This window comes from Anarhichas minor, unplaced genomic scaffold (genome assembly GCF_050575085.1).
Source record: "Anarhichas minor isolate MPS153535 unplaced genomic scaffold, ASM5057508v1 ptg000061l, whole genome shotgun sequence".
Lineage (NCBI taxonomy): Eukaryota > Metazoa > Chordata > Actinopteri > Perciformes > Anarhichadidae > Anarhichas > Anarhichas minor.
Window position 1 is genome coordinate 50,001 of NW_027466507.1, and position 25,770 is coordinate 75,770.

General features: G+C 40.1%; 2 protein-coding genes across 2 annotated transcripts; one reads left to right on the top strand and one right to left on the bottom strand.

Annotated features, from left to right (window-relative positions):
• The first annotated feature begins 428 nt into the window (after positions 1-428).
• LOC142933455 (muscarinic acetylcholine receptor M4-like) lies at positions 429-1,721 on the top strand. Its single transcript, XM_076077572.1, has one exon. It carries the CDS (start codon positions 429-431, stop codon positions 1,719-1,721), a length of 1,293 nt encoding a protein of 430 aa, XP_075933687.1.
• Positions 1,722-5,055: 3,334 nt separating this feature from the next.
• Positions 5,056-9,392, bottom strand: mdkb (midkine b). The gene is made up of 4 exons (XM_076077575.1): positions 9,305-9,392; positions 7,748-7,921; positions 6,387-6,545; positions 5,056-5,075 (listed from the first exon to the last, which is right to left on the bottom strand). Exons 1-4 carry the CDS (start codon positions 9,390-9,392, stop codon positions 5,056-5,058), a joined length of 441 nt encoding a protein of 146 aa, XP_075933690.1.
• Between the last annotated feature and the right edge of the window lie 16,378 nt (positions 9,393-25,770).

Sequence of the window (25,770 nt, forward strand, 5' to 3'; positions counted from 1 at the left end):
AAAAACTCTTAAACAAGAGCAGCTTAAATTACGTCTAAAGTGGGAAACAAACCCAATCTGGCAACACTGTCCATCTCCAGAGCTGCTCGTCACTCTCTCACCAGTGTAGCATGAACATAGCATGGTGGAATTAGCAATGTAGCTAGCTAGCTAGCCCACTAAATGAGTAAAGTTACAAAACAATTTAACGCTTCATCCACACACATCGCACCGTCTGAAATCACATTAATGTCAACAGATCAGTGACGACCGTGTTCGGATTGTTTTCTGTAAACATGGTGGAATTAGCAAGCTAGCTAAGTAGCCAGCCGTCCGCTAGTTAGCTTCCAACGTGCTTTGATGCTACACTGATTAGCAGGTATTTAAAAGATAAATCTGGTACCTAATTTTACCCATAATGCACCTGGACGTGTGTGTTTTCAGGGAACATGGGAGGAGCACCTGAACCCAACCTCAACACCACCTCCCTTTGGCTCCGCCCCTGCGTCAACGCCTCCTGTCGGTCTCCGGTCGGAGGGGCGTATCCCTACGGCACGGCTCGGCTGGTCCTCATCGCCGCGCTAACCGCCTCCCTCAGCGTCGTCACGGTGGTGGGCAACACTCTGGTAATCCTGTCCATCAAGGTGAACCGCCGCCTGCGCACCGTCAACAACTACTTCCTGCTGAGCCTGGCGGTGGCCGACCTGATCGTGGGCCTGCTCTCCATGAACCTGTACTCGCTCTACCTGCTGCGGGGCCGCTGGCCCCTGGGGGCCGCCGCCTGCGACATGTGGCTGGTGGTGGACTACGTGGTGAGCGGCGCCTCCGTCATGAACCTACTGATCATCAGTTTGGACCGGTACTTCTGCATGACGCGGCCACTCAGCTACCCGGCGTGGCGGACGGGCGGCATGGCCGGTCTGATGATCGGCGCCGCCTGGCTGCTGTCCTTCGTGCTCTGGGCGCCGGCCATCCTCTGCTGGCAGACGCTCGGAGGGAAGCGCGTCGTACCCGACGGCGAGTGTCACACTCAGCTCCTCGCCAGCCCCGCCGTCACTTTGGGCACAACGCTTCCTTCCTTCTACCTGCCGGCGTTCGTCATGGTCGGCCTCTACGGCCGGCTGTCCGCCGCCAGCCGCGGCCGACTGAGCGCGCTCCAGTGGGAGCAGGGAACGCTCAGAGCGTCCAGTCCGTCCGTCAAAGACTTCCTCTTGAAACGACGGAGCTTGGTGACCAGCGACCCGGGCTCAGACGTGTCTCTGAACCAATCGGAGTCCGGCACTCCAAAGAACCGGAAGGTGTCCGTAAGTGCGGGCGACGCCTCGGAGCCTCAGCGTCGTCACGCTCGGACCTCCGCCGGGGACGAGGACTACAACAAGATCGACACCGACTCCTCGTCCAACGCCGACCTCCACAGGACGGCGTCGGCGGCCTTCTCCTCCTGTCCGAGCTTCAGGTCTCAGGAGAGACGGAGGCGTCGAGTGATGGCGAGAGAGAGGAGGGTCACCAAGACCATCCTGGCCATCCTGCTGACCTTCATCCTCACCTGGATGCCGTACAACATCATGGCCGTCGTGGCGGCCTTCTGTCACGTGTGCGTGCCGGGCGTCCTGTGGAGCGCCGGCTACTGGCTCTGCTACGTCAACAGCGCCATCAACCCCGGCTGCTACGCCCTTTGCAACGTCACCTTCAGGAAGACCTTCTGTAGCCTCCTGCGCTGCCGGAGCAGGAAGCTGCGCTGAGACTTCGAGGACGTTGATTTGGTGTCCACTGGTCACATGACATGATACCTGAGGATCTATTTACCACCTGCTGGGTCCTGAAGTGGTTTCTTCCTCACGATCTCCTGCATGATCGTCAACTACGGATTCTGTAGTTTTGTGATCTGCCCATCGGATTTAATTATGACATCATCATTATTGGACCTTATCGAGTGGCTCTAAATACTACAACTCCCATGAGCCTCAGCTGAAGAAGTCGTGAAGTTATTGTCACTTTGTCGAATCAACTGAAATCAAAACTGACCAAAATTCAAAAGTAAATGATTTGAAGTTTTCTCTCTTTTTTTTTTGAGCTCTGTGATTGGATGTTTCTTGCTGCAATGCACCTTGGGAGTCGTAGTTGACTTCTCTCCTTCAAAGAACCAGATATTTTCTTGTCTTTTTCAATGAGACTTTTGTGATCGAATATATATTTCCTGGTCAGAGGAGCCGCCGTAAACGCATTTGATTTCTGTTCAAATTTTCACAATAAAAGTCCTCATTATATGGTTATTTATAAGCTTTTATTTTGAAGAAATTTGGTGTTTTCATCAGCAGGTGTCCTCCTCTCCTCCCTTTGATCTCCTCAGAAGATGATGGAGACAGACGTCTGATAAACTGTCCTGACTGTGTCCTCACCTCTCTAAGATCTGAACTCCATGTGAGCTGGACCACCTCAGGATGTGGTCTCTCTGATCTCTGAGCGTACGGATTCGACATTTAACAAAAGTGAAACCAAAGCCACAGTTCATCTTCTGTTCTGAGGATTGAAGAGGACAGTTTCATGTCCATCGGAGACGTGACGACAGAGAACTGAGACCATCAGTGAATGAGAGTCCAACTAGAGATCCACATGTAGACTTTGTGTTTGTGCTTTAAGTGTTTTCTGTCCGTCAGCTGCTCAGAAACGTGAACGATGAGGACGTTTGTCTCTTTGGCTCTGCGATCAATACTGGTGATCAGTTTGATGCTCACAGTTTCAGTGATGAGCAGCTGATCACTAACACTGAATAAATCCTGAAGTGACACCGTTTCTTGTGAGTGAAGCTTCTTTCCTGTCATAGCATGAAAAGAGTCATGAAGAGTCATAAAGAGTCAAGAAGAGTCATAAAGAGTCAAGAGTCATAAAGAGTCATGAAGAGTCATAAAGAGTCATAGTATAGTTTTGTAAACAGTGATTTTGGACACGTGCAAACATCTGGAAGTCAACAAACACGTAAAGAAACTTCAATTTACTTTCATGGAGAACAAAGAAAAGACTCGTCACCAAAACAACGTTCAGTATTTATTGTGTTCTCATCTTACGTCAATCATCTATAGTTCAAAAAAATAGATTTCATAGAGGATTTTTATTTTTCCGTTACAGATTCATTTCTAATTTTGTACATATTTTAAAACTGGTTCAGAATGGATGGATGTTAATTTAACATCAGCTGCTGTAAAAAGCTGTGAGGACTACGTGTACTGTTCAACTAACTACGAGCTACAAGGACACAGTTAATATTCATCATCGTTATTATTATTATCATCTAGAGGAAAGCTCTCCTCACTTTAACCCAAAGAAACACAAATACAGTTGTGTGAAAAAGTGTTTGCCCCCTTCCTGATTTCTTATTTTTTTGCATGTTTGTCACACTTAAATGTTTCAGATCATCAAACAAATTTAAATATTAGACAAAGATAACACAAGTAAACACAAAATGCAGTTTTTAAATGAAGGTTTTTATTATTAAGGGGGAAAAAAAATCCAAACCTACATGGCCCTGTGTGAAAAAGTGATTGCCCCCCCCTGTTAAAACATAAATTAACTGTGGTTTATCACATCTTTGGAAAGCTGAGTTCAATTTCTCTAGCCACACCCAGGCCTGATTACTGCCACACCTGTTCTCAATCAAGAAATCACTTAAATAGGAGCTGCCTGACAAAGTGAGGTAGACCAAAAGATCCTCAAAAGCTAGACATCATGCTGCGATCCAAAGAAATTCAGGAACAAATGAGAAACAAAGTAATTGAGATCTATCAGTCTGGAAAAGGTTACAAAGCCATTTCTAAAGCTTTGGGACTCCAGCGAACCACAGTGAGAGCCATTATCCACAAATGGCGAAAACATGGAACAGTGGTGAACCTTCCCAGGAGTGGCCGGCCGACCAAAATTACCCCAAGAGCGCAGTGACGACTCATCCAAGAGGTCACAAAAGACCCCAGAACAACATCCAAAGAACTGCAGGCCTCACTTGCCTCAATTAAGGTCAGTGTTCATGACCCCACCATAAGAAAGAGACTGGGCAAAAATGGCCTGCATGGCAGAGTTCCAAGACGAAAACCACTGCTGAGCAAAAAGAACATAAAGGCTCGTCTCAGTTTTGCCAGAAAACATCTTGATGATCCCCAAGACTTTTGGGAAAATACTCTGTGGACTGACGAGACAAAAGTTGAACTTTTTGGAAGGTGTATGTCCCATTACATCTGGTGTAAAAGTAACACGGCATTTCAGAAAAGGAACATCATACCAACAGTAACATATGGTGGTGGTAGTGTGATGGTCTGGGGCTGTTTTGCTGCTTCAGGACCTGGAAGACTTGCTGTGGTAAATGGAACCATGAATTCTGCTGTCTACCAAAAAATCCTGAAGGAGAATGTCCGGCCATCTGTTCGTGACCTCAAGCTGAAGCGCACTTGGGTTCTGCAGCAGGACAATGATCCAAAACACACCAGCAAGTCCACCTCTGAATGGCTTAAGAAAAACAAAATGAAGACTTTGGAGTGGCCTAGTCAAAGTCCCGACCTGAATCCGATTGAGATGCTGTGGCATGACCTTAAAAAGGCGGTTCATGCTCGAAAACCCTCCAATGTGGCTGAATTACAACAATTCTGCAAAGATGAGTGGGCCAAAATTCCTCTACAGCGCTGTAAAAGACTCATTGCCAGTTATCGCAAACGCTTGATTGCAGTTGTTGCTGCTAAGGGTGGCCCAACCAGTTATTAGGTTTAGGGGGCAATCACTTTTTCACACAGGGCCATGTAGGTTTGGATTTTTTTTTTCCTTAATAATAAAAACCTTCATTTAAAAACTGCATTTTGTGTTTACTTGTGTTATCTTTGTCTAATATTTAAATTTGTTTGATGATCTGAAACATTTAAGTGTGACAAACGTGCAAAAAAATAAGAAATCAGGAAGGGGGCAAACACTTTTTCACACAACTGTACATCAAATCAGAACAAGTCAAAAGAGAATCAAAGGTTTTGGAGTCTCGTTCTTCTTTTGATGAAGAAGAGAAGAGGAGGAGGAAGAAATCTGTCTTCTTCTGTTCATCCTTCAGTTTGACTTCTTCTCCCCTGAAGAGAGAATGAGGATCAAAGAGTTCATTCAGTCCGTCAATCATCTCCTTTACTCACCAGTCCCTCAGCTCTACTTATACTACTTATATTACTTGTATTTATATACTACTTATATTACTTATGTTACTTATATTTATATATAAAACTTGAAACTAGTTGTTTGTTAGTTAACAGAGAGAGTAAAGGTCATTAGTCTCTTTCAGCTCCAGCAGCGTTACTGTACCTTTAAACCACAAATATGATGATTTAGAGAGCAACAATAAGCGTAATCAAATCGCTTTAAATCGAATGTTGTTCATCTTTAACTTTTGACATTTTATTTCAAGGTCAAAGCAGGAAACTCTCTCTGCTGTCCAGCAGGGGGCGACTCCTCTGGTTGTATAGAAGTCTATGAGAAAATGACTCTACTTCTCTCTTGATTTATTACCTCAGTAAACATTGTAAACATGAGTTTATGGTCTCAATCTCTAGTTTCAAGTCTTCTTCAATACAGCATGATGTTCATTTAGTACATTATGGTCCATTTAGAGTCAAACACACCATAAAGCAGGGGATGCTTTAGGGCGGGGCTACACAGTGATTGACAGGTCTCTGAGCGATCATAAAGCAGGGTATAAAGTTTGTTGCACTTATTGTATTGGTAGTAGTTTGTTTCTGTACTTCTGCTCTGGTTTATGCTCTTAGATGCTTGTTTAAAGGAGATGCACTTATGACTTCTGGTGACTAGTAGTTCTCTTGAATACTGATGTTGAATACACTTATTGTAAGTCGCTTTGGATAAAAGCGTCTGCTAAATGACTGTAATGTAATGTATGCTCTAGGGGCGGGGCTACACAGTGATTGACAGGTCTCTACCAGAGACGTAAAGATTTAATTTAGTGACATGAATGATAAAATTCTGATTCTGTTCAAAATGAAATTCTAAATTCCAGAGTGAAACTCTCAAAACTGTTTTCAAATTGTCCTAAAAATGCAATTTGTTTTGTTGATTGAATATCAGAGCAGACACACTAAAAAGAAACAACACTTTCAACGAACTTGATAAAATCATGGAAAGAATTTCAACATGATTAAACTGCTTACTTTAAGCATTAAGTAGTTATGTTGGTCCAACCTAATTCATTTGGGTTGGCTCAACTTATTTACTAGGGTTGGGTCCGACTTAACTTAATAGGGTTGATCAAACTCATTTTACAGTCGTACATTAAGTTGGACCAACATAATTGTTCAATGCTTAAAGAAAGCAGTTTAATCGTGTGGAAATTCTTTCCATGATTTTACAAATTCCGTTTGACTCTCAGCTCTCACCTCTGGTCTTCTTCACTTTGGGGGAGCAGGGTTTGGACACCTTGACGGTGGGTTGACACTCGGCGTTGAACAGCACTCTCTTCAGGGTTCCTGACCGGCTCTTGGTGTTGGTGTCGACGTCGCAGGATCCCCACGGACCGAACTTATACTTACAGTCACCTGGAGGAGGAACACCACACGTAGACGTTCAGTTCTTTATATAAAACATTCTGCTCTGTTTGGAGATGTAATCCATGTTGAAGACCTTCAAATTAAAACCGGGAACTTTAAAGGAGATGAAACGGGTCGTGAACCTCCAGCGGATCATTTTAACTGTTTCCTTTATGTTTAATATCGTCTTATTTTGTTCTGGTTTATTTGTTTTCAGGCAGTGGTTTTAATTTGGAAGAAATGAGTTTGATGTTAACTTAAACCAATCAATCGATTCTTTATGAGCTGATAGAGTTGACGGAGAACGACTTCCTGGTTCCTTCTGTTGGTCAGCCTGAGGTAAATATAAATAGAGAATATCAATACGTTAAATAAGATAAATATCTGGTAACTGAGCTCAGTAGAAGTTTGATTTATAAATGAATAAATAGCAGATTTCTCTTTAGTTTAGTCGTTATTATCCACCCGACATCTTCCTCGTTGTCGATGTACTACTTTTATCATCTCCAGTGTTAGTTTCAATCTTCCTGATTTTTGACTTGTGTTTATGTTTATTTGTTTATTATTGATGCGTGTTGATGTTGGTCTGTACTGCACTTTGATTCTAAATGTTCTTTATTAATACATCTGATTAAATGTTTTCGTAATGTATTCACCTCCTTATGAAGTGAAGCATTAGATATTTACTATTTTATTAACTGTTTAATAGAATATATCTTTGCTCCTCCGTCCTCTAGAGGGCAGTGTTTGTTCATCAGTCAGCTGAAGTATCGTCAGAGTTCCTCCTGAAATAAATAACTTTAAAGGATCTAAAAGATAAAACAACTAGAACCTGTTTCTACAGATCTCAGTCTGAGGAACCAAACGATGTTAAAACAGATCCTCAGAGAGAGAAGATGAAGATGAAGAGTTATGATGAAGATCATATCCTTTACTAATACCACGCTGTAAAAATATGTAACAGTTAAAGTACTAATACCACAGTATACAAATATTATAAATATATTATAAATATATTATAAATATAAAGGTGTGTCAGTATATTCAGTAAAATGTAGTTAAATTATTCAAACTGTGAGTACTATTATTGTTATTGATCAATGTACTAATTGATTTATTTACTAATTGAATAATGAAGTAATTGATTAAAACGGTGTCATGTTGGTCGTGTGTGTGTGTGTGTGTGTGTGTGTGTGTGTATCAGGTCTTACTGATGTCCTTCTTCCAGTTACAGGGGATCTTGCAGTGGATCTTGTCGGTCTGGTCTCTACAGGTGGCCTCTCTCAGACCGTCTCCACAGTCTCCGTGTTCAGGGACACATTTCCCGTACTGAGTCTCTGCAGCGGAGCATTCTGAAGCCGGCCGAGTCTTCTCATGTTTCCCACCTGGTGGAGGAGTCACAGTCAGAAGAACCACAACAACAGCTGATCTACAGTCTGTAGACCTCTGACAGAGTACAAACACTTTCAGATTCACTCCACTGTTTTGAAATCAAAATCATAAAATATTCTGCTTACAAACTAAGCCTCGATTTTGACGTTTTGTCCGTGAAAACCAGTGAACAGGAAGTGACCATATCTGGACTGAGGAGGAGAGACGTAGAGACGCCGTATACGAGCTGTCAATCACCGTGTAGCCCGTGGACACTACAGAGAATGCAGCTTTAACACATGAAGCTTTGAAGAACTTTAAAGAACCGGAAGTTTCTAACACTGCATCACTCAGAGCTTCAAACTCGGGCCTCAGTAAACAGGTGGTTAACGTAGTGAATTCAAACATAAACACTTGCTTATGTTTAGGAAAATATTGTGGTTTGGGTTAAAAATATGAAATATGTAAAGTGAAAGTGAAACAATGGTTTACATGATACACAAACAGCCATCTCCTGGGTGAAAGTCCTGGGTTTGTTTGCCACAAGTCTGTGTTCAGATCGAAACGTGATCTCGAGTGTGAGGACGAAACAAACCGGTAAAACCAGATGAGGCCTGAATGCGTCTTGACTTTGAAGACAGAAGTTAACACGTGTTCATCAGGTTCATGCTCATTGTCACTCAACAGGACCCAAACTGTACATTTACATTCCTGCTGTCATGAAATGCATTCTGAGAAACGTGAAGTTCAATCAGAAGCAGACGGACAGGTTGAAGAAAATTACAACCTGTCATCTCAAAGATAACTGCTGCAACACGTCGAATCTCCAGATTTAGTTTGTGAATTAACAATCAAACATTTCTTAATTTATGACATTAATTATATTCAGTGGTGGAAAGTAACTAAGTACATTTACTGCTGTACTTTACGGTACTTTTACTTTACTTCCAGTGCATTCCTCTGACAGCTAAAGTTTACAGATAAAACATTATAAAATGTGACGTCTTGTTACCGAATTATCTGTATTAGCTTTTAAGTTCCACCTCAACCAACGTGAAAATGTTTAGTAACAAAATGTACTATCCTATAATATCTCAGGCTGCATTGGAGTAAAGCTACATCAGAGTAAGTACAGTAAGACATTTCTGATTGTGTATTTGTACTGTTGAACATCAGCATTTTAGCAGTTAGCAGTTAGCATTTAGCTCAAAGCAGTACTGTGTCATAGTGCCGCCTCATGTAGACGCTTGAGTCTGGTTATATATTGAGTCTAAAATAATAATAACAATCTTGGCGGTTCTTTCAAATGATATCAGATTGAAGGGTTCTGCTTCACATGGAACTGATCCTGGTCAGAAGAAGATAGAAATGAGTTCACTGTTATTTAAGTATCTGACCTTTGTGGTTCTTGGCTCTTCTGGTGGCCTCGGTGGGGAGCGTCAGAGCCACGAGCAGCAGCAGCGTCACTGTCAACAAACGTCGCATTCTGCAGAGACACAAACATGAACATGAAGAGATAATCATGAAATAGGATTAAAACACAACCAGCAAGATGTAAACACACTGCAGCTATGATGTAACGTTCAACCAGCAGCATCAAGGGGGAGCTAACTACCCACATCAAAGGCAATATTAAGCTTTTACTACTACTTAGCATCATTATGAAAATATTATTACTGGCTGATGTGGTTTGACAAACGTTATCTTTCTATCATATAATACCTATCATATAAACAACACAACTATGAAAAGACTTCAAAGAAACCCAAAACAACTACAAAGAGACCCAAAACAACTACAAAGAGACGCAAAAATCTACAAAACAACTACAAAGAGACTTCAAAGAAACCCAAAGCAACTACAAAGAGACTTCAAAGAAACCCAAAACAACTACGAAGAGACTTCACAGAAACCCAAACAACTACGAAGAGACTTCAAAGAAACCCAAAGCAACTAAGAAGAGACTTCACAGAAACCCAAAGCAACTACGAAGAGACTTCAAAGAAACCCAAAGCAACTACGAAGAGACTTCAAAGAAACCCAAAACAACTACGAAGAGACTTCAAAGAAACCCAAAACAACTACGAAGAGACTTCACAGAAACCCAAAACAACTACGAAGAGACTTCAAAGAAACCCAAAACAACTACGAAGAGACTTCAAAGAAACCCAAAGCAACTACGAAGAGACTTCACAGAAACCCAAAACAACTACGAAGAGACTTCAAAGAAACCCAAAGCAACTACGAAGAGACTTCAAAGAAACCCAAAACAACTACGAAGAGACTTCACAGAAACCCAAAACAACTACGAAGAGACTTCACAGAAACCCAAAACAACTACGGAGAGACTTCAAAGAAACCCAAAACAACTACGAAGAGACTTCACAGAAACCTAAAACAACTACGAAGAGACTTCAAAGAAACCCAAAACAACTACGAAGAGACTTCACAGAAACCCAAAACAACTACAAAGAGACGCAAAAATCTACAAAACTACAAAGAGACTTCAAAGAAACCCAAAACAACTACGAAGAGACTTCACAGAAACTCAAAACAACTACGAAGAGACTTCAAAGAAACCCAAAACAACTACGAAGAGACTTCACAGAAACCCAAAACAACTACGAAGAGCCTTCACAGAAACCCAAAACAACTACGGAGAGACTTCAAAGAAACCCAAAACAACTACGAAGAGACTTCAAAGAAACCCAAAACAACTACGAAGAGACTTCACAGAAACCTAAAACAACTATGAAGAGACTTCACAGAAACCCAAAACAACTACGAAGAGACTTCACAGAAACCCAAAACAACTACGGAGAGACTTCAAAGAAACCCAAAACAACTACGAAGAGACTTCACAGAAACCTAAAACAACTACGAAGAGACTTCACAGAAACCCAAAACAACTACGAAGAGACTTCACAGAAACCCAAAACAACTACGAAGAGACTTCAAAGAAACCCAAAACAACTACGAAGAGACTTCACAGAAACCCAAAACAACTACGAAGAGCCTTCACAGAAACCCAAAACAACTACGGAGAGACTTCAAAGAAACCCAAAACAACTACGAAGAGACTTCAAAGAAACCCAAAACAACTACGAAGAGACTTAACAGAAACCCAAAACAACTACGAAGAGACTTCAAAGAAACCCAAAGCAACTACGAAGAGACTTCAAAGAAACCCAAAACAACTACGAAGAGACTTCACAGAAACCCAAAACAACTACGAAGAGACTTCACAGAAACCCAAAACAACTACGGAGAGACTTCAAAGAAACCCAAAACAACTACGAAGAGACTTCACAGAAACCTAAAACAACTACGAAGAGCCTTCACAGAAACCTAAAACAACTACGAAGAGACTTCAAAGAAACCCAAAGCAACTACGAAGAGACTTCACAGAAACCCAAAACAACTACGAAGAGACTTCAAAGAAACCCAAAGCAACTACGAAGAGACTTCAAAGAAACCCAAAACAACTACGAAGAGACTTCACAGAAACCCAAAACAACTACGAAGAGACTTCACAGAAACCCAAAACAACTACAAAGAGACGCAAAAATCTACAAAACAACTACGAAGAGACTTCAAAGAAACCCAAAACAACTACGAAGAGACTTAACAGAAACCCAAAACAACTACGAAGAGACTTCAAAGAAACCCAAAACAACTACGAAGAGACTTCACAGAAACCCAAAACAACTACGAAGAGACTTCACAGAAACCCAAAACAACTACGAAGAGACTACAAAGAATCCAAAAGCAACTACGAAGAGACTTCACAGAAACCCAAAACAACTACAAAGAGACGCAAAAATCTACAAAACAACTACGAAGAGACTTCAAAGAAACCCAAAACAACTACGAAGAGACTTAACAGAAACCCAAAACAACTACGAAGAGACTTCAAAGAAACCCAAAACAACTACGAAGAGACTTCACAGAAACCCAAAACAACTACGAAGAGACTTCACAGAAACCCAAAACAACTACGAAGAGACTTCAAAGAATCCCAAAGCAACTACGAAGAGACTTCAAAGAAACCCAAAACAACTACAAAGAGACGCAAAAATCTACAAAACAACTACGAAGAGACTTCAAAGAAACCCAAAACAACTACGAAGAGACTTAACAGAAACCCAAAACAACTACGAAGAGACTTCAAAGAAACCCAAAACAACTACGAAGAGACTTCACAGAAACCCAAAACAACTACGAAGAGACTTCACAGAAACCCAAAACAACTACGAAGAGACTTCAAAGAATCCCAAAGCAACTACGAAGAGACTTCACAGAAACCCAAAACAACTACGAAGAGACTTCACAGAAACCTAAAACAACTACGAAGAGACTTCACAGAAACCCAAAACAACTACGAAGAGACTTCACAGAAACCCAAAACAACTACGAAGAGACTTCAAAGAAACCCAAAGCAACTACGAAGAGACTTCACAGAAACCCAAAACAACTACAAAGAGACGCACAAATCTACAAAACAACTACGAAGAGACTTCAAAGAAACCCAAAACAACTACGAAGAGACTTCACAGAAACCCAAAACAACTACAAAGAGACGCAAAAATCTACAAAACTACAAAGAGACTTCAAAGAAACCCAAAACAACTACGAAGAGACTTCACAGAAACCCAAAACAACTACGAAGAGACTTCAAAGAAACCCAAAACAACTACGAAGAGACTTCAAAGAAACCCAAAACAACTACGAAGAGACTTCACAGAAACCCAAAACAACTACGAAGAGCCTTCACAGAAACCCAAAACAACTACGGAGAGACTTCAAAGAAACCCAAAACAACTACGAAGAGACTTCAAAGAAACCCAAAACAACTACGAAGAGACTTCACAGAAACCTAAAACAACTATGAAGAGACTTCACAGAAACCCAAAACAACTACGAAGAGACTTCACAGAAACCCAAAACAACTACGGAGAGACTTCAAAGAAACCCAAAACAACTACGAAGAGACTTCACAGAAACCTAAAACAACTACGAAGAGACTTCACAGAAACCCAAAACAACTACGAAGAGACTTCACAGAAACCCAAAACAACTACGAAGAGACTTCAAAGAAACCCAAAACAACTACGAAGATACTTCACAGAAACCCAAAACAACTACGAAGAGCCTTCACAGAAACCCAAAACAACTACGGAGAGACTTCAAAGAAACCCAAAACAACTACGAAGAGACTTCAAAGAAACCCAAAACAACTACGAAGAGACTTAACAGAAACCCAAAACAACTACGAAGAGACTTCAAAGAAACCCAAAGCAACTACGAAGAGACTTCAAAGAAACCCAAAACAACTACGAAGAGACTTCACAGAAACCCAAAACAACTACGAAGAGACTTCACAGAAACCCAAAACAACTACGGAGAGACTTCAAAGAAACCCAAAACAACTACGAAGAGACTTCACAGAAACCTAAAACAACTACGAAGAGCCTTCACAGAAACCTAAAACAACTACGAAGAGACTTCAAAGAAACCCAAAGCAACTACGAAGAGACTTCACAGAAACCCAAAACAACTACGAAGAGACTTCAAAGAAACCCAAAGCAACTACGAAGAGACTTCAAAGAAACCCAAAACAACTACGAAGAGACTTCACAGAAACCCAAAACAACTACGAAGAGACTTCACAGAAACCCAAAACAACTACAAAGAGACGCAAAAATCTACAAAACAACTACAAAGAGACTTCAAAGAAACCCAAAACAACTACGAAGAGACTTAACAGAAACCCAAAACAACTACGAAGAGACTTCAAAGAAACCCAAAACAACTACGAAGAGACTTCACAGAAACCCAAAACAACTACGAAGAGACTTCACAGAAACCCAAAACAACTACGAAGAGACTACAAAGAATCCCAAAGCAACTACGAAGAGACTTCACAGAAACCCAAAACAACTACAAAGAGACGCAAAAATCTACAAAACAACTACGAAGAGACTTCAAAGAAACCCAAAACAACTACGAAGAGACTTAACAGAAACCCAAAACAACTACGAAGAGACTTCAAAGAAACCCAAAACAACTACGAAGAGACTTCACAGAAACCCAAAACAACTACGAAGAGACTTCACAGAAACCCAAAACAACTACGAAGAGACTTCAAAGAATCCCAAAGCAACTACGAAGAGACTTCAAAGAAACCCAAAACAACTACAAAGAGACGCAAAAATCTACAAAACAACTACGAAGAGACTTCAAAGAAACCCAAAACAACTACGAAGAGACTTAACAGAAACCCAAAACAACTACGAAGAGACTTCAAAGAAACCCAAAACAACTACGAAGAGACTTCACAGAAACCCAAAACAACTACGAAGAGACTTCACAGAAACCCAAAACAACTACGAAGAGACTTCAAAGAATCCCAAAGCAACTACGAAGAGACTTCACAGAAACCCAAAACAACTACAAAGAGACGCACAAATCTACAAAACAACTACGAAGAGACTTCAAAGAAACCCAAAACAACTACGAAGAGACTTCACAGAAACCCAAAACAACTACAAAGAGACGCAAAAATCTACAAAACTACAAAGAGACTTCAAAGAAACCCAAAACAACTACGAAGAGACTTCACAGAAACCCAAAACAACTACGAAGAGACTTCAAAGAAACCCAAAACAACTACGAAGAGACTTCAAAGAAACCCAAAACAACTACGAAGAGACTTCAAAGAAACCCAAAACAACTACGAAGAGACTTCACAGAAACCCAAAACAACTACGAAGAGCCTTCACAGAAACCCAAAACAACTACGGAGAGACTTCAAAGAAACCCAAAACAACTACGAAGAGACTTCAAAGAAACCCAAAACAACTACGAAGAGACTTCACAGAAACCTAAAACAACTATGAAGAGACTTCACAGAAACCCAAAACAACTACGAAGAGACTTCACAGAAACCCAAAACAACTACGGAGAGACTTCAAAGAAACCCAAAACAACTACGAAGAGACTTCACAGAAACCTAAAACAACTACGAAGAGACTTCACAGAAACCCAAAACAACTACGAAGAGACTTCACAGAAACCCAAAACAACTACGAAGAGACTTCAAAGAAACCCAAAACAACTACGAAGAGACTTCACAGAAACCCAAAACAACTACGAAGAGCCTTCACAGAAACCCAAAACAACTACGGAGAGACTTCAAAGAAACCCAAAACAACTACGAAGAGACTTCAAAGAAACCCAAAACAACTACGAAGAGACTTAACAGAAACCCAAAACAACTACGAAGAGACTTCAAAGAAACCCAAAGCAACTACGAAGAGACTTCAAAGAAACCCAAAACAACTACGAAGAGACTTCACAGAAACCCAAAACAACTACGAAGAGACTTCACAGAAACCCAAAACAACTACGGAGAGACTTCAAAGAAACCCAAAACAACTACGAAGAGACTTCACAGAAACCTAAAACAACTACGAAGAGCCTTCACAGAAACCTAAAACAACTACGAAGAGACTTCAAAGAAACCCAAAGCAACTACGAAGAGACTTCACAGAAACCCAAAACAACTACGAAGAGACTTCAAAGAAACCCAAAGCAACTACGAAGAGACTTCAAAGAAACCCAAAACAACTACGAAGAGACTTCACAGAAACCCAAAACAACTACGAAGAGACTTCACAGAAACCCAAAACAACTACAAAGAGACGCAAAAATCTACAAAACAACTACAAAGAGACTTCAAAGAAACCCAAAACAACTACGAAGAGACTTAACAGAAACCCAAAACAACTACGAAGAGACTTCAAAGAAACCCAAAACAACTACGAAGAGACTTCACAGAAACCCAAAACAACTACGAAGAGACTTCACAGAAACCCAAAACAACTACGAAGAGACTACAAAGAATCCCAAAGCAACTACGAAGAGACTTCACAGAAACCCAAAACAACTACAAAGAGACGCAAAAATCTACAAAACAACTACGAAGAGACTTCAAAGAAACCCAAAACAACTACGAAGAGACTTAACAGAAACCCAAAACAACTACGAAGAGACTTCAAAGAAACCCAAAACAACTACGAAGAGACTTCACAGAAACCCAAAACAACTACGAAGAGACTTCACAGAAACCCAAAACAACTACGAAGAGACTTCAAAGAATCCCAAAGCAACTACGAAGAGACTTCAAAGAAACCCAAAACAACTACAAAGAGACGCAAAAATCTACAAAACAACTACGAAGAGACTTCAAAGAAACCCAAAACAACTACGAAGAGACTTAACAGAAACCCAAAACAACTACGAAGAGACTTCAAAGAAACCCAAAACAACTACGAAGAGACTTCACAGAAACCCAAAACAACTACGAAGAGACTTCACAGAAACCCAAAACAACTACGAAGAGACTTCAAAGAATCCCAAAGCAACTACGAAGAGACTTCACAGAAACCCAAAACAACTACGAAGAGACTTCACAGAAACCCAAAACAACTACGAAGAGACTTCAAAGAAACCCAAAGCAACTACGAAGAGACTTCAAAGAAACCCAAAACAACTACGAAGAGACTTCACAGAAACCCAAAACAACTACAAAGAGACTTCACAGAAACCCAAAACAACTACAAAGAGACGCAAAAATCTACAAAACAACTACGAAGAGACTTCAAAGAAACCCAAAACAACTACGAAGAGACTTAACAGAAACCCAAAACAACTACGAAGAGACTTCAAAGAAACCCAAAACAACTACGAAGAGACTTCACAGAAACCCAAAATAACTACGAAGAGACTTAACAGAAACCCAAAACAACTACGAAGAGACTTCACAGAAACCCAAAACAACTACAAAGAGACGCAAAAATCTACAAAACAACTACGAAGAGACTTCACAGAAACCCAAAACAACTACGAAGAGACTTCAAAGAAACCCAAAGCAACTACGAAGAGACTTCACAGAAACCCAAAACAACTACAAAGAGACGCACAAATCTACAAAACAACTACGAAGAGACTTCAAAGAAACCCAAAACAACTACGAAGAGACTTCACAGATACCAAAACAACTACAAAGAGACGCAAAAATCTACAAAACTACAAAGAGACTTCAAAGAAACCCAAAACAACTACGAAGAGACTTCACAGAAACCCAAAACAACTACGAAGAGACTTCAAAGAAACCCCAAACAACTACGAAGAGACTTAACAGAAACCCAAAACAACTACGAAGAGACTTCAAAGAAACCCAAAACAACTACGAAGAGACTTCACAGAAACCCAAAACAACTACGAAGAGACTTCACAGAAACCCAAAACAACTACGAAGAGACTTCAAAGAATCCCAAAGCAACTACGAAGAGACTTCACAGAAACCCAAAACAACTACGAAGAGACTTCACAGAAACCCAAAACAACTACGAAGAGACTTCAAAGAAACCCAAAGCAACTACGAAGAGACTTCAAAGAAACCCAAAACAACTACGAAGAGACTTCACAGAAACCCAAAACAACTACGAAGAGACTTCACAGAAACCCAAAACAACTACAAAGAGACGCAAAAATCTACAAAACAACTACGAAGAGACTTCAAAGAAACCCAAAACAACTACGAAGAGACTTCACAGAAACCCAAAACAACTACGAAGAGACTTGAAAGAAACCCCAAACAACTACGAAGAGACTTCAAAGAAACTACGAAGAGACTTCACAGAAACCCAAAACAACTACGAAGAGACTTCACAGAAACCCAAAACAACTACGAAGAGACTTCAAAGAAACTACGAAGAGACTTCACAGAAACCCAAAACAACTACGAAGAGACTTCACAGAAACCCAAAACAACTACGAAGAGACTTCAAAGAAACCCAAAACAACTACGAAGAGACTTCACAGAAACCCAAAACAACTACGAAGAGACTTCACAGAAACCCAAAACAACTACGAAGAGACTTCAAAGAAACCCAAAGCAACTACGAAGAGACTTCAAAGAAACCCAAAACAACTACGAAGAGACTTCACAGAAACCCAAAACAACTACGAAGAGACTTCACAGAAACCCAAAACAACTACGAAGAGACTACAAAGAATCCCAAAGCAACTACGAAGAGACTTCACAGAAACCCAAAACAACTACAAAGAGACGCAAAAATCTACAAAACAACTACGAAGAGACTTCAAAGAAACCCAAAACAACTACGAAGAGACTTAACAGAAACCCAAAACAACTACGAAGAGACTTCAAAGAAACCCAAAACAACTACGAAGAGACTTCACAGAAACCCAAAACAACTACGAAGAGACTTCACAGAAACCCAAAACAACTACGAAGAGACTTCAAAGAATCCCAAAGCAACTACGAAGAGACTTCAAAGAAACCCAAAACAACTACAAAGAGACGCAAAAATCTACAAAACAACTACGAAGAGACTTCAAAGAAACCCAAAACAACTACGAAGAGACTTAACAGAAACCCAAAACAACTACGAAGAGACTTCAAAGAAACCCAAAACAACTACGAAGAGACTTCACAGAAACCCAAAACAACTACGAAGAGACTTCACAGAAACCCAAAACAACTACGAAGAGACTTCAAAGAATCCCAAAGCAACTACGAAGAGACTTCACAGAAACCCAAAACAACTACGAAGAGACTTCACAGAAACCCAAAACAACTACGAAGAGACTTCAAAGAAACCCAAAGCAACTACGAAGAGACTTCAAAGAAACCCAAAACAACTACGAAGAGACTTCACAGAAACCCAAAACAACTACGAAGAGACTTCACAGAAACCCAAAACAACTACAAAGAGACGCAAAAATCTACAAAACAACTACGAAGAGACTTCAAAGAAACCCAAAACAACTACGAAGAGACTTAACAGAAACCCAAAACAACTACGAAGAGACTTCAAAGAAACCCAAAACAACTACGAAGAGACTTCACAGAAACCCAAAATAACTACGAAGAGACTTAACAGAAACCCAAAACAACTACGAAGAGACTTCACAGAAACCCAAAACAACTACAAAGAGACGCAAAAATCTACAAAACAACTACGAAGAGACTTCACAGAAACCCAAAACAACTACGAAGAGACTTCAAAGAAACCCAAAGCAACTACGAAGAGACTTCACAGAAACCCAAAACAACTACAAAGAGACGCACAAATCTACAAAACAACTACGAAGAGACTTCAAAGAAACCCAAAACAACTACGAAGAGACTTCACAGATACCAAAACAACTACAAAGAGACGCAAAAATCTACAAAACTACAAAGAGACTTCAAAGAAACCCAAAACAACTACGAAGAGACTTCACAGAAACCCAAAACAACTACGAAGAGACTTCAAAGAAACCCCAAACAACTACGAAGAGACTTAACAGAAACCCAAAACAACTACGAAGAGACTTCAAAGAAACCCAAAACAACTACGAAGAGACTTCACAGAAACCCAAAACAACTACGAAGAGACTTCACAGAAACCCAAAACAACTACGAAGAGACTTCAAAGAATCCCAAAGCAACTACGAAGAGACTTCACAGAAACCCAAAACAACTACGAAGAGACTTCACAGAAACCCAAAACAACTACGAAGAGACTTCAAAGAAACCCAAAGCAACTACGAAGAGACTTCAAAGAAACCCAAAACAACTACGAAGAGACTTCACAGAAACCCAAAACAACTACGAAGAGACTTCACAGAAACCCAAAACAACTACAAAGAGACGCAAAAATCTACAAAACAACTACGAAGAGACTTCAAAGAAACCCAAAACAACTACGAAGAGACTTCACAGAAACCCAAAACAACTACGAAGAGACTTGAAAGAAACCCCAAACAACTACGAAGAGACTTCAAAGAAACTACGAAGAGACTTCACAGAAACCCAAAACAACTACGAAGAGACTTCACAGAAACCCAAAACAACTACGAAGAGACTTCAAAGAAACTACGAAGAGACTTCACAGAAACCCAAAACAACTACGAAGAGACTTCACAGAAACCCAAAACAACTACGAAGAGACTTCAAAGAAACCCAAAACAACTACGAAGAGACTTCACAGAAACCCAAAACAACTACGAAGAGACTTCACAGAAACCCAAAACAACTACGAAGAGACTTCAAAGAAACCCAAAGCAACTACGAAGAGACTTCAAAGAAACCCAAAACAACTACGAAGAGACTTCACAGAAACCCAAAACAACTACGAAGAGACTTCACAGAAACCCAAAACAACTACAAAGAGACGCAAAAATCTACAAAACAACTACGAAGAGACTTCAAAGAAACCCAAAACAACTACGAAGAGACTTAACAGAAACCCAAAACAACTACGAAGAGACTTCAAAGAAACCCAAAACAACTACGAAGAGACTTCACAGAAACCCAAAATAACTACGAAGAGACTTAACAGAAACCCAAAACAACTACGAAGAGACTTCACAGAAACCCAAAACAACTACAAAGAGACGCAAAAATCTACAAAACAACTACGAAGAGACTTCACAGAAACCCAAAACAACTACGAAGAGACTTCAAAGAAACCCAAAGCAACTACGAAGAGACTTCACAGAAACCCAAAACAACTACAAAGAGACGCACAAATCTACAAAACAACTACGAAGAGACTTCAAAGAAACCCAAAACAACTACGAAGAGACTTCACAGATACCAAAACAACTACAAAGAGACGCAAAAATCTACAAAACTACAAAGAGACTTCAAAGAAACCCAAAACAACTACGAAGAGACTTCACAGAAACCCAAAACAACTACGAAGAGACTTCAAAGAAACCCCAAACAACTACGAAGAGACTTAACAGAAACCCAAAACAACTACGAAGAGACTTCAAAGAAACCCAAAACAACTACGAAGAGACTTCACAGAAACCCAAAACAACTACGAAGAGACTTCACAGAAACCCAAAACAACTACGAAGAGACTTCAAAGAATCCCAAAGCAACTACGAAGAGACTTCACAGAAACCCAAAACAACTACGAAGAGACTTCACAGAAACCCAAAACAACTACGAAGAGACTTCAAAGAAACCCAAAGCAACTACGAAGAGACTTCAAAGAAACCCAAAACAACTACGAAGAGACTTCACAGAAACCCAAAACAACTACGAAGAGACTTCACAGAAACCCAAAACAACTACAAAGAGACGCAAAAATCTACAAAACAACTACGAAGAGACTTCAAAGAAACCCAAAACAACTACGAAGAGACTTCAGAGAAACCCAAAACAACTACGAAGAGACTTGAAAGAAACCCCAAACAACTACGAAGAGACTTCAAAGAAACTACGAAGAGACTTCACAGAAACCCAAAACAACTACGAAGAGACTTCACAGAAACCCAAAACAACTACGAAGAGACTTCAAAGAAACTACGAAGAGACTTCACAGAAACCCAAAACAACTACGAAGAGACTTCACAGAAACCCAAAACAACTACGAAGAGACTTCAAAGAAACCCAAAACAACTACGAAGAGACTTCACAGAAACCCAAAACAACTACGAAGAGCCTTCACAGAAACCCAAAACAACTACGGAGAGACTTCAAAGAAACCCAAAACAACTACGAAGAGACTTCAAAGAAACCCAAAACAACTACGAACAGACTTCACAGAAACCTAAAACAACTACGAAGAGACTTCACAGAAACCCAAAACAACTACGAAGAGACTTCACAGAAACCCAAAACAACTACGAAGAGACTTCAAAGAAACCCAAAGCAACTACGAAGAGACTTCAAAGAAACCCAAAACAACTACGAAGAGACTTCACAGAAACCCAAAACAACAACGGAGAGACTTCACAGAAACCTAAAACAACTACGAAGAGACTTCACAGAAACCCAAAACAACTACGAAGAGACTTCACAGAAACCCAAAACAACTACGAAGAGACTTCAAAGAAACCCAAAACAACTACGAAGAGACTTCACAGAAACCCAAAACAACTACGAAGAGCCTTCACAGAAACCCAAAACAACTACAAAGAGACGCACAAATCTACAAAACAACTATGAAGAGACTTCAAAGAAACCCAAAACAACTACGAAGAGATTTCACAGAAACCCAAAACAACTACAAAGAGACGCAAAAATCTACAAAACTACAAAGAGACTTCAAAGAAACCCAAAGCAACTACGAAGAGACTTCACAGAAACCCAAAACAACTACAAAGAGACGCACAAATCTACAAAACAACTACGAAGAGACTTCACAGAAACCCAAAACAACTACGAAGAGACTAAACAGAAACCCAAAACAACTACGAAGAGACTTCAAAGAAACCCAAAACAACTACGAAGAGACTTCACAGAAACCCAAAACAACTACAAAGAGACGCAAAAATCTACAAAACAACTACGAAGAGACTTCAAAGAAACCCAAAACAACTACGAAGAGACTTAACAGAAACCCAAAACAACTACGAAGAGACTTCAAAGAAACCCAAAACAACTACGAAGAGACTTCACAGAAACCCAAAACAACTACGAAGAGACTTCACAGAAACCCAAAACAACTACGAAGAGACTTCACAGAAACCTAAAACAACTACGAAGAGACTTCACAGAAACCCAAAACAACTACGAAGAGACTTCACAGAAACCCAAAACAACTACGAAGAGACTTCAAAGAAACCCAAAGCAACTACGAAGAGACTTCACAGAAACCCAAAACAACTACAAAGAGACGCACAAATCTACAAAACAACTACGAAGAGACTTCAAAGAAACCCAAAACAACTACGAAGAGACTTCACAGAAACCAAAACAACTACAAAGAGACGCAAAAATCTACAAAACTACAAAGAGACTTCAAAGAAACCCAAAACAACTACGAAGAGACTTCACAGAAACCCCAAACAACTACGAAGAGACTTCAAAGAAACTACGAAGAGACTTCACAGAAACCCAAAACAACTACGAAGAGACTTCACAGAAACCCAAAACAACTACGAAGAGACTTCAAAGAAACCCAAAACAACTACGAAGAGACTTCACAGAAACCCAAAACAACTACGAAGAGCCTTCACAGAAACCCAAAACAACTACGGAGAGACTTCAAAGAAACCCAAAACAACTATGAAGAGACTTCAAAGAAACCCAAAACAACTACGAAGAGACTTCACAGAAACCTAAAACAACTACGAAGAGACTTCACAGAAACCCAAAACAACTACGAAGAGACTTCACAGAAACCCAAAACAACTACGAAGAGACTTCAAAGAAACCCAAAGCAACTACGAAGAGACTTCACAGAAACCCAAAACAACAACGGAGAGACTTCACAGAAACCTAAAACAACTACGAAGAGACTTCACAGAAACCCAAAACAACTACGAAGAGACTTCACAGAAACCCAAAACAACTACGAAGAGACTTCAAAGAAACCCAAAACAACTACGAAGAGACTTCACAGAAACCCAAAACAACTACGAAGAGCCTTCACAGAAACCCAAAACAACTACGAGGAGACTTCAAAGAAACCCAAAGCAACTACGAAGAGACTTCAAAGAAACCCAAAACAACTATGAAGAGACTTCACAGAAACCCAAAACAACTACAAAGAGACGCACAAATCTACAAAACAACTACGAAGAGACTTCAAAGAAACCCAAAACAACTACGAAGAGATTTCACAGAAACCCAAAACAACTACAAAGAGACGCAAAAATCTACAAAACTACAAAGAGACTTCAAAGAAACCCAAAGCAACTACGAAGAGACTTCACAGAAACCCAAAACAACTACAAAGAGACGCACAAATCTACAAAACAACTACGAAGAGACTTCACAGAAACCCAAAACAACTACGAAGAGACTAAACAGAAACCCAAAACAACTACAAAGAGACGCACAAATCTACAAAACAACTACGAAGAGACTTCAAAGAAACCCAAAACAACTACGAAGAGACTTCACAGAAACCCAAAACAACTACAAAGAGACGCAAAAATCTACAAAACTACAAAGAGACTTCAAAGAAACCCAAAACAACTACGAAGAGACTTCACAGAAACCCAAAACAACTACGAAGAGACTTCAAAGAAACCCAAAACAACTAAGAAGAGACTTCAAAGAAACTACGAAGAGACTTCACAGAAACCCAAAACAACTACGAAGAGACTTCACAGAAACCCAAAACAACTACGAAGAGCCTTCACAGAAACCCAAAACAACTACGGAGAGACTTCAAAGAAACCCAAAACAACTACGAAGAGACTTCAAAGAAACCCAAAACAACTACGAAGAGACTTCACAGAAACCTAAAACAACTACGAAGAGACTTCACAGAAACCCAAAACAACTACGAAGAGACTTCACAGAAACCCAAAACAACTACGAAGAGACTTCACAGAAACCCAAAACAACAACGGAGAGACTTCACAGAAACCTAAAACAACTACGAAGAGACTTCACAGAAACCCAAAACAACTACGAAGAGACTTCACAGAAACCCAAAACAACTACGAAGAGACTTCAAAGAAACCCAAAACAACTACAAAGAGACTTCACAGAAACCCAAAACAACTACGAAGAGCCTTCACAGAAACCCAAAACAACTACGAGGACACTTCAAAGAAACCCAAAGCAACTACGAAGAGACTTCAAAGAAACCCAAAACAACTACGAAGAGACTTCACAGAAACCCAAAACAACTACAAAGAGACGCACAAATCTACAAAACAACTACGAAGAGACTTCAAAGAAACCCAAAACAACTACGAAGAGATTTCACAGAAACCCAAAACAACTACAAAGAGACGCAAAAATCTACAAAACTACAAAGAGACTTCAAAGAAACCCAAAGCAACTACGAAGAGACTTCACAGAAACCCAAAACAACTACAAAGAGACGCACAAATCTACAAAACAACTACGAAGAGACTTCACAGAAACCCAAAACAACTACGAAGAGACTAAACAGAAACCCAAAACAACTACAAAGAGACGCACAAATCTACAAAACAACTACGAAGAGACTTCAAAGAAACCCAAAACAACTACGAAGAGACTTCACAGAAACCCAAAACAACTACAAAGAGACGCAAAAATCTACAAACCTACAAAGAGACTTCAAAGAAACCCAAAACAACTACGAAGAGACTTCACAGAAACCCAAAACAACTACGAAGAGACTTCAAAGAAACCCAAAACAACTAAGAAGAGACTTCAAAGCAACTACGAAGAGACTTCACAGAAACCCAAAACAACTACAAAGAGACGCACAAATCTACAAAACAACTACGAAGAGACTTCACAGAAACCCAAAACAACTACGAAGAGACTAAACAGAAACCCAAAACAACTACAAAGAGACGCACAAATCTACAAAACAACTACGAAGAGACTTCAAAGAAACCCAAAACAACTACGAAGAGACTTCACAGAAACCCAAAACAACTACAAAGAGACGCAAAAATCTACAAACCTACAAAGAGACTTCAAAGAAACCCAAAACAACTACGAAGAGACTTCACAGAAACCCAAAACAACTACGAAGAGACTTCAAAGAAACCCAAAACAACTACGAAGAGACTTCACAGAAACCCAAAACAACTACGAAGAGCCTTCACAGAAACCCAAAACAACTACAAAGAGACGCACAAATCTACAAAACAACTACGAAGAGACTTCAAAGAAACCCAAAATAACTACGAAGAGATTTCACAGAAACCCAAAACAACTACAAAGAGACGCAAAAATCTACAAAACTACAAAGAGACTTCAAAGAAACCCAAAGCAACTACGAAGAGACTTCACAGAAACCCAAAACAACTACAAAGAGACGCACAAATCTACAAAACAACTACGAAGAGTCTTCACAGAAACCCAAAACAACTA